The 10,368-nt window shown below is 54.9% G+C and overlaps 1 protein-coding gene across 4 annotated transcripts in view; it reads right to left on the bottom strand.

The window, feature by feature from the left end:
* Window positions 1–10,368, bottom strand: part of BANP (BTG3 associated nuclear protein) — a 75,319-nt gene that overhangs the window by 26,049 nt on the left and 38,902 nt on the right. For 2 of the 4 annotated variants that reach the window (XM_007468430.1, XM_007468432.1), the window contains 3 exons: window positions 7,221–7,388; window positions 2,651–2,781; window positions 1,069–1,131 (listed from right to left, as the gene is read on the bottom strand). In XM_007468430.1, coding sequence (XP_007468492.1) covers window positions 1,069–1,131; window positions 2,651–2,781; window positions 7,221–7,388 — 362 coding nt within the window. Of the gene's footprint in view, window positions 1–1,068; window positions 1,142–2,650; window positions 2,782–7,220; window positions 7,389–10,368 lie in introns of all 4 variants that reach the window. The other 2 variants (XM_007468431.1, XM_007468433.1) reach the window with 1 other exon arrangement.

The following is a 10,368-nucleotide window of genomic DNA, read 5'->3' as shown; positions in this document are numbered from 1 at the left end:
CCCGCCCCCGCTAGCCTCCCCACCCGCCGGGCACCCACCCGGCCGTGCGCCCCACCTTCCCATGGACACACCTGTCCCATCATCTGAGGATTCACAGGGATTTGTCCAGCTCGGAGCCGTGCCCTCAGAACCCGCCCGCCTCTTCCCTCTCTGACTGTGGGGCTGGGGGCGGGGGGCTGGGACTGAGAGGTCGGGGGCACTAACGTCACCCACTTAAGGAAATAGCCCGGCACGGCCGGAACACGAGGAGCCAGCAGGCACCGCTAAACGAGTCCCAGGCTTCCCCAGGACTCTCCTGAGACCGGGGGCCGACAGCCCCTGGCGCCGGCATCTGCCGGAGGCTGGAAGCGAGCCCGGCCCTCAGCTCCGCCCACATGGCACACGTTGGGGGCGGTATCCAGGGCGAGCACTGCTCCCAGGCGGGGACAAGGTGCAGGAAGCCACGCCCCAATCTGCGGGCTGACCCGCCCACCTCGCCTTCGGAGGGTCAAGCTGGCCTTCACACACCAAGCCCCCTGGGCAGGTACGCGTGCAGCCAGGAAGGCCTCCTGCCTCTGTCCTTACCGTGGAGTAACAGTAAAAGGACACCAGTGGGAAGAGGCCGGGATGGCGGGACCGTAGGCAGCTGAGGCCGAGTCAGAAAAAGCTGCGCCGAAGGCTCACAGGACCTTCACGGGCCCTCTCACCAGACTCCCACCTCCCTCAAGTCCCGCGCTGGCCCCACGGGCCAAGAGGAGCCAAGGACACGAGAGGCCACAGTCTCAGGGGCGGCCCCCTCGTGCTGCTCCCACCCCTGGGGCTGCAGAGGGCACTTCAGCCAGGAGCAAAAGCCTCCATACAGCAAGGGTTCACAGAGAAACCCAGATGGGGCCACGATGCAGCAAGGGCAGGAAGGTGTGGAGGGGAGGCAGGGCCTCGGGTCTGTGCCCCAGCAAGTGGGAAGCAGGCGGTCTCTGCTGGACACCTGTGTCATCTGGGGATGCCCAGCTGTCCACCGCAAAGGACAAAGGTCAGAATGCAGAGAGCCCGTGGGCACAGAGCGGGCCCTGGGCTTGCAGCCAGACTCACCTCGCTGTCCTGCGTGATCTGCACCTGCTCCCCTTGAGGCACCTGGGCGATGTGGAGGTGGCCCTGTGGGATCCGCAGAAGAGAAGACACCAAGAAGCATCAGAGAAACAAGAAACGCTCTCCGAAACGTTTGTTCCTGATTCTCCACTCGCAGTTCAAGAAAAGACAGCTGAGGCCTGAGTGGCCGGTGTCACACACGCATGGTGTGAGCTTACTAAACACCCTCCTGAAGTTCTACTTTAAGGACAGAACACAGAATACTTTGCAGTAATTCTTAAAGGGGCAATGAGGCCTAGGAAAAATCTGTTAAATCTTTAAATGTTACTAAACAGGCAAATTTAAGAATGTGCAGGACATACAGGAAAAAGGAGAAACCACAATTTTCCAGAAAACTAAACTGACAAGTTTTTTGTTTTTTGTTTTTAAATTGTACTATCAACTCAGAGGGACCAGAAACCTCATGGACTTTCAGACAAGGTCCCTAGTGACCTGGGGGTGCTGGAGGCTACACAGCAGCGTGACTAGGAGGGTGGGTGGCAGTTGTACACGTGTCTACACAGAAAACACGTCAGCCAACTCTTTTTAAATCAAAGAAACACATGACTATTTAAACAGCTGCAGTAAACAATAAACGTGGTTCCAAAGTATCAGACTCCAACTAAAATGCATTTATGTTTGTAGATACAGGCAGACAAATAATTCCTGTAAATCTTAACTTAGCTCAATGAAATGAATATCCATTATCTTATTTAAAATTCTACCTTAATCAAAATGGACCTGAAAATAAACTACTGTTGAATTTTCTATTGCTTTCATTCTACCACATCTATGTAAACCCTATATCACAGTTATCTATTCTGGAATTCTTTCAAAGAACTTCCTTACTAGCGAGATTAGAGTAACTGCTTTTGTGACTGTCGGCTAAACAAAGACTCCACTGTTTGCAGCTGTCCCATCTCCCTTGGAAGAGCTCCTTACAATCTCCCCCAGCGCTCTCAGGAAGCCCTCCCTCTCCAGACAGCGTGCTGAGTGCAGCATCGAACCAAGGCCGCCTGGGTCAGAACCAGGTCTCCAGGAGGCAGCCCTGCAACGAGGCCCGCGGCGATGAGGCTGGGCGACTAAAGCATCCCCAGGATCCCCTGGAAGTTCCTGCCCCGCTCTCCCATGAAGGGTCGGGAGGAACGTCCACCGGGGCCGGCAGCACGCAGGGGCGACTCGTCACACAATCGGAAGAAACTACACAATGACTAAGGCCACCAGCTCTCTCCGCTGGGCCCAGAACGAAGTTATTCTTCTCTCAGTGAAGGGTGCCCACGCTTCTGAACTGAGAAAATATCTATGATACATCTTGATGTCTCCCAGGAGGACAGGCAGAAGCGCACAGGCAGGGGAGCCGCGAGGGGCCGGCAGAGAGGCCTACGAGATGTAGGAGGCCTGCCTTGACTATTCCTACTTGGACCCCATCCCAAGCTGTCAGCGGGATGCAGAGTGCAGGGAAAGCTGGTCGTGGCGCCCCTCCCCCTGCTTCCCAGCCATGCCCTCCCCTTCCACTCGCAAAGGCCAGCTGGCGAGAAGTACATACTACTTGGACCTGTCCGTCTTCCCCGATCTGGTGGATCTGGACCTGCTGGGCATTGGCCAGGGCGTAGTGCAGGGCCTGAGGCGGGGGCTGCTGCAGCTCACTGGCGGGCGGCGGCGTGCTCATCATGGTCTCTGCGGGGAGATGCACACGAGCCTGAGCTACCAGCCTGGGGCCGAGCCCACCCCTGCCTCCCTCTCTCCCCAACCACACTGCCCACGGAGATGAAGGGAGAGCCTTCGTTCCTGGACTTCCAACGTGCAGCATCGTGAGCAACAGCTGTTACACAGCAGGGCTTTCTCACCTGTAGTCAGCGTCCAAAGATCCGATGACCCACAGACACAGATGGTTCCCACCCACTACGTAAGTGAAGCTCCTCAGATGTAGTGACAAAAACGGAAAACGAAAAACAGGAACAAAGTGCATACTAAACTCTGTGTCAGACCAGCGCAAGGTAGGGTCCATGGATAATTAAAGTAACTTGGGGGAGGGAGGGACTTCCCCAGTGGTGCAGCGGTTAAGAATCCGCCTGCCAATGCAGGGCACACGGGTTCGAGCCCTGGCCCAGGAAGATCCCAGAGGCTGCAGGGCAACTAAGCCCTTGCACCACAGCTACTGAGCCCATGTGCCACCACTACTGAAACCCACGTGCCTAGCGCCCGTGTTCTGCAACAAAGAGAAGCCACCGCAATGAAAAGCCCGTGCACCGCAACGAAGAATAGCCCCTGCTCGCCACAACTAGAGAAAGCCTGCACGCGCAGCAACGAAGACCCAAAGCGGCCAAAAGTAAATAAACAAACAAAAAACTAACTTGGGAGAAAAGTTCCATCCACTCAATTAAAGGAACACTTCCAGTAAAAGTTTACTTTCCATGTTTAACCCAGAATGAGATACGTTTGTTTTCATGTGTCGTGTATTACTTTTAACTGTAATTCTATCTCAATCAGAAGAACCTTCTTATACACTTAGAACATTAGGACTCAGAAAAAAAGATTTTAATTTTCAATGTATATACGTATTTTTGTTCTAAAGAATGGATTACTCAAAAAGACTTCTAAAGATAAAAACATATTACATTAAAATGAAATTCTGTGAGAAGTAGAATGCTGATATGAGTGGAAAGAGGAAAAAGATAAAATGTTTGATTCTTGAAGAAAAGAATTTTCATGCATTTTTTAATAGCTTAATGGTGGGTATCAAATTGACATGGTATAGATTCCACTGGCTGCCTTTTAAAGAGTTACAGTATAACAGTATTAAGATGTTAATACTTACGAAATTCAAGTTATTGAATTTACCATGTCGTCAATAGCTCCCTCTACTTATGCAACGTGAAGACCAATTTAAATCTACGTTTTACAATCAATACTGATATCAAAGTGCAGCGCAAAAAACTGCATCTGTTACTTGCTTGTGGTCAAGAATAATCCAAGAGATACGGCAAGTGACCCCAGGCAAGGACTCACGCTGAGGGAGGACCACGGCCCCCAGCAGTGACACGGAAAGGGCAGCCCCTCAAAGGCCTCGCCCCCACTGGCCGCGCTCCCCCATGTCCAGAGAGACACACAGTCAGGAGCTGGTTATTTGCGACCCTAATGTTCTGGGCCCTACACGGATGCTCCCCAATGAGAGCTGTGGGGAAAAGCGCTGGGGGCGGAGGTTTACACAGTAAAATGCAGCCACCTTAAACTCAAGCACATATGAAAGTTCACATGGTGTGGCCAGACAGCAGGGTGAAATACAAACGTTTTAATAAACTGACATTTTTTAAACCCCTTGAAAAGCAGTGATGTTGTGGTCTGTGTTCAGATCGGCAGCACTAACTCAGCTTTAAGTAGACCAGCCTCGGCTCAGAATCGCGCTTGTAGCATCTGTCTGCTGACACTTCAGAAGAGAACACGGCAGCTCCAGCTGGAATTACTACCAATTCCAAATTAACGGAATCCTGGCTAAATTACATGTTCCTGGATTACGTCTGTCACCAGAATAGCCTTAAGGAGCAGTTTCGCTGGGTCAGGCCACGAGTCCGCAGGAAGGACAAGGACGAAATCCCAGAGGCCCTTTAACCAACCACCCTGTGCTGTATCGAGTTTGGGCCAAGTAGGCAGTACGTTAAAGTAGAAAAATATCCAGGCAACAGAAAGTTACAGAACAACGTTCTTCCAAAAGAGTTTGATAAAAGAAGAACGTGGTCCGTGTTTCTCTCAAAACTCCCAGGGCTCCAGCGCCCGAGGAGAGGCTGCCCTCTGGCTTCCAGTGGACCGCCCGAGAGCAGTCCAGACCCGTCCCAGAGCCCGGAACTCGCCCCCCGTGCTTCCCAGACACACAGCACCTGAGGCAAAGGGGGTGCGATGGTGCCGGCCTCCCTCAAGTGCTCCTTAAAAAGGCGCACCTTGACCCCCGCCCCAACACGGTGCCCCCTGCTGCACAACCCACGCACAGAGACCCAGGTGGGCGGAGGCAGCAAGGTGCCGGGTGGCACCACGGTGTCCGTCCTCCGAGGCCCAGAAGGCAGCTGGCCCATCAGGACGACACAGAGGGCCCCCTGCTCCTGAGAAAGCGCCCGTCACTCTGGCCATGGACGGTGCTGCTGCAGCCTGCGGACCTTCCCAAGCCACCGAGGCCGGCCAGAGTCCATTCCGAGTCACACGTCCCGAGGCTCAGCGCCTGCCCAGCCACGGCACTGAAGAGCCCCTCATGGTGGCCATTCACCACCCGCAAGAGGCCACGGGACCAACAGCAGCAGAGAGTTGCTCAGACCCACAGCCTGGGGACCTCCCTGGTGGTGCAGTGGTTAAGAATCCGCCTGCCAACTAAGCCCATGCACCACAACTACTGAGCCCGTGTGCCACAACTACTGAAGCCCACGCACCTAGAGCCCGTGCTCCACAGCAAGAGAAGCCACCGCAATGAGAAGCCCGCACACCGCAACGAAGAGTAGCTCCCGCTCGCCACAACTAGAGAATGCCCATGCGCAGCAACGAAGACCCAACGCAGGCAAAAAGAAAAACAAAAACAAAACAAAACCCACAGCCTCTTAGGAGGAACCCTGACGTGTTTATGGACAGAAAAACAGAGGAACTGAAGACACGCAACTACCATTAAACTGAATTACTGTCATTCAACTGAAAGAAACACTAATAACTGGAAGAAAAACAAAACAACAAGTGAGCGAGGGTAAAGACAAAGCATGACATCACCAGCGTGTGATGGAGATCAGACCTCAGGGGCAAAGGCCACCTGAGTCCCCAACCACAAGGTCAGAAGCGGATGTAAGGTGGCCAGCCCAGCAGCCCAAGCACAGCTTCCGGACCCAGCACCCTCCTGCTCCAACCTGGGCCGGAGAGGCTCGGGGCCTCACGCAGGTGTTGGCTGGCAACGCTGAGCCTCAGACCACCACCCGGAGGCAGGATCTGAACTGAACACGATCCCGAGGGTCCTGCCTGCAAGTCAGCTCGTCACGTGTCCCGGGCACCTCCAGAGGCGGGGACGCGGGTTCCACAGCCCACCTCGTCTGATGGGGACAGGCACTGAGCACAGCCGTACTGGCCAGGTGGCCCCGGGGTAAGACGGCAGATCCCCGGCCACACTGAAACCTGCGTCCCTGGAGCCACAGTCCCCACGCCTACCCTCTTAGGACCACAGAGCCAGTCCGGTTCGGCAAGGAGCCACCCCCAGCAGGGCCCCAACTGCTACCTAAGTTCCCAGGACAGAATCCCGGTGGCGACAGAAAGGCCGGGCTCCTCACCGAGAGACTCTTCAATGCAGGCCCTGCACAGAAGCTCTGCTCGGGCATGACCTGTCTGGCGCACGAGAGTCAGCTACCCCCAGCCTGCATGACTCACATGGCAAGCTAAGGCCAAGTATCTGATAACCACCAAAGCACCGAGGAAAACCGCTTCCTGAGGTCTGGCTCAGCAAGATTCATAACCCTGCAAGGACTCCAGGTGACCTGGTTTGTCACCGCAGCGCTTCCAGCACGAGAGGTCCGCCCACCCTGCCTGCTGCTGCCCCTGAATCCCCGTCCCGACCCCGGTCAGGGCTCAGGTCTGAGAGCCACTGCCCAGGGACCGTCCGCGGGAGTTAAAAGACCATTTCTGTTACAACGTTTTGAGACATCTTCGGTGACAAGCGACGCTGGTCTCCTTGTCACTCCTGGTGAACTTTCCCAGCTGTCCTTTCAACGCCTGAAAAGAAAGCCTAAGAGCCTCCCGTTCTTGAGGGTGAGTATAACCGAGGCTGCGTCCTCACCACGGCAGTAACAAGCGCAACTTAGCCTGCACCCCAGCCTTCGCCTGCAGACGCCACGCAGATGGTGACAGTAACAGTGAGCCAGCGACGTGCTGGCCCACCAGGCAGAGGGAGCAGCGCTCAGTGAGGCGTCCAAGGCGGTCCTGGCCCAGCTCCTGCTGCTGCTGAGCCCAGGATGCCCTCCACCTAGACAGCTGCCCCGGGAGCCTCTCGGGGTCCGGCCGAGGCTCCCCGCCTCTCACAGGGCACATGCGGGCACAGAACCACCGTTCTCACTCTGACCGCCCCCGGGGCCACCTGCCTGGGCCACCCCGCGTCGTACCTGAGGCGCCGTACGAGGACGAGGACGGGGTTCTCCTGGAGAAACTCTTGACGGCCAGGCTCTGGCCTCGCTGTTTTCGCCGCCAGGCCGTCCGACATTTGGAGTCGATGCTCTGTTTGATTCGATACCAGTCGGATTCTGTGATTCCAAATTTATAGAAGAGGTGACCTGCAAGAACACACCCGAGGGGAGGCTCTGTGAGGCACGGGCCTTCCTCGTGGCCAGCGGTCAGGGCGCAGCGCCAACAGGAAGCGTGACGGGCAAGAGCCGCCTCAGGCCTGCCTGTCGTGCGCGGTGATCGCTTTTCATTTATTCAGCTTTAACCTATCTGACGTGATCCACCCCCACCAGATGGAGTCGGGCAACAAGTTGGAGGTGAGGGTTCGCACAAGCATCCTGGATGCCCCGCACTCCAACTGTCCACCCTGATTTCACACACGGCCTCCCAGGTCCTGAGGCCGAGACGGAACGCCAGCTCGTTCCTCCTTGCTCATGCCTGCCTGGTTGCCTCCTTCCCTCAAGTCTGGGCTCCAGCGTGAGCTCAGTAACCCTCCCCTCAACCAGCCCACTTCACCCCAGAGTCCTCCCACCGCCACCCCCGTCCCGGCGCTCTAACACTTTAGAGAACTTAGATACTGATGGCGTTTACACCGCTTCCCCCACAAACACGGGGATCTTTGCTCTCCTCATTCACGCCTGCCAAGAAGCCAGAATGTCCAGGCGCATGACAGATGCTTACACATTTGTTGCCTAAATGCTGGTTACAACTCATCTGAAGACTTTCTTCCACTGCTACTTGAGTCTGAGGCCTACGGAACTTCCCTTGCCTCTCCATCTGCCTCCCTCCATCAGAATAAAACTCCCTAAGGGCAGACATAATCCACTCCCTGGGGTCCCACCGCATGCCCAGCCCGGCCCAGCCGAGTGGGCATCACCTCCACTGGACCGCTGGCCACAGAGGGCGGGGCAGCCCTCTGGCACCCTCGCTGTCCGCCCCTGCGCCACGGCGAGCTCTCAGTGCGGGATGTGGGCATCTGAGACCACTTACCAGCAAGGAGGAAACCGGGTGGCAGATGGAGACCCCTCCCTGCCAGCCCGCCCAGCTCTCACTGGACCACTTCACTTCTTCCTTGTGCTGAATCAACAGGGAGTAACGGTCAGGAACACGGGAACCACAAAAATTGCTTTTCAACAGGGTGATCTCCTTTCTAGCTGGTCATGAAGCTTCGCTGATTAACGGGAAAATAAATGGATGAAATTCAAAAATTTAATAATAAAAAGATTCAGCTCGGGGCTTCCCTGCTGGCGCAGTAGTTGAGAGTCCGCCTGCCGGTGCAGGGGACACGGGTTCGTGCCCCGGTCCGGGAAGATCCCACAGGCCGCGGAGCGGCTGGGCCCGTGAGCCATGGCCGCTGAGCCTGCGCGTCCGGAGCCTGTGCTCTGCAACGGGAGAGGCCGCAACAGTGAGAGGCCCGCGTACAGCAAAAAAAAAAAAAAAGATTCAGCTGGAAAACTTGCTGTTTTGGCTACTAAGAGCACCCAGTTTGGAGCGGCTGCCGAGAGATCATTTGATGCCCAATCCCTAAACTCTGCTCTGTGGAGAGCACCCTAGGAATAATCAAAACAAAGGAAGTCTTTGTTTTCTTCACTACTGTATTAAGTTTCTTTTGTCTTGGAAAGACACTTAACTTTTTTGTGAACATAGCCTAAGGCATTTTTGACTCCAAACAGAGAGACAACCAAAATGTCTGTCACCTTGATAAAAAGAAATTGGGTTAAGGAGGGGCAGGGTTTACAGGATCAGAGAAGATCAACTGCAATGTAGTCTCAGCCCCACTTTGTCCTCCTGCAGAAAAGGAAGCACATAAAGGAGGTGGCACCCCTTTGCTGGTTTTCAGGTCATCTCTAAACTAACTGGAGTCATCGCAGTATTTACTGAGAGACGGCTCCATGCCGGGTACGGCTCTAGATGCAGGGTGCGGCTCACAAAGTTCCGGCCAGTTACCCACATGAGTGACAAGAGGACCCAACTGCCAACTGCAGTTACCACAGAACTCAAATACTGACTGAGCCCAGCTATGAGAACAAGAGCCGGGACCCGACCACTAACTACAGGTCTACAGTCACGGGAGGAGCCAACCACCCACTACAGCTCAGAGGAGCCCGAGTACAGGTGAACAAGTGGCGCCCACACGTGTGCAACCACCTCATTAGGCACCTGCTCCAAGAGAAGGACACCCTGCAGGCCACCCTCAGATCCCCGGGTGGCTTCCCACGCAAGGAAAACACCTTCCGAATGCCTCTAGGGATTAATGCGATCATGCAAAATTCCAAAGCTTGTTAGTAATAGAAGAGAATATATACAACACACACGTGGACACACAAGCATAAGAAATGAGCGAAAACATTAATACTTAAATTCAACTTTGTAAAAACCAATCTGCCAGTTCAAAACCTGGCTTACATCCTCCGAAGAAAAAACGTACATTCGTAGAGTTGTGCATTAGCCATTTTTAAATTCTTCTAAGACATCTTACTACATAGTTCCTTCCAACAGTGACTCAAGACTCCAGCTCGATGGCAAATGCCCCCGTGAAGGCTGCCAGGAAACACTAAAGAAGGAGCCAGCAGCACCGATGCCTCCCGATGCCTCCCGCACGGAGAGCCGTGGTGCAGGACGGCACACGGCTCGGCTCCACCCCTGGAGCCTCACCGGTGGGCTTCCTCTGACTTTGCTAAAAGCGTTCTTCAACTCTTCTGCCAGCCCTGAGCAACCCCGGCTGAGTGAAAGGAGGAGGAACCTCTTACAATGAGTGATAAAAAGATTACTTTGAATTAACTGGTATTTCACACTTGTTGAAGCGTTTTATCTCAAGTCATTTGATGCTCCTAAGAAAACCTCATGAAATAAGAAGTCAATCTCCTCACTTCAGCTCCAAACGGAGTTATCTGTGAGGAGTGAGAACCAGCCTTAAAATTCGGGCCTCCGGCGCCCACCCAAGTGGAGAAGAAACGGCCACAGAAAGCCCAGCAGCGCCTCCCTCTGCCCAGACAGCAGCGGGTGCCCGGCCGGGGTGCTCGGGAGCCTGGGGAAGAGGTGGCGGCACCCCCCCCCCCCCCGGGCCGGACCACCACGCCACCCGCGACG

Source organism: Lipotes vexillifer, unplaced genomic scaffold (assembly GCF_000442215.2).
Source record: "Lipotes vexillifer unplaced genomic scaffold, Lipotes_vexillifer_v1.1 scaffold23, whole genome shotgun sequence".
Lineage (NCBI taxonomy): Eukaryota > Metazoa > Chordata > Mammalia > Artiodactyla > Lipotidae > Lipotes > Lipotes vexillifer.
Note: the sequence above shows the minus strand (reverse complement) of the source record. Positions and strands in the feature narration are given on the sequence as shown.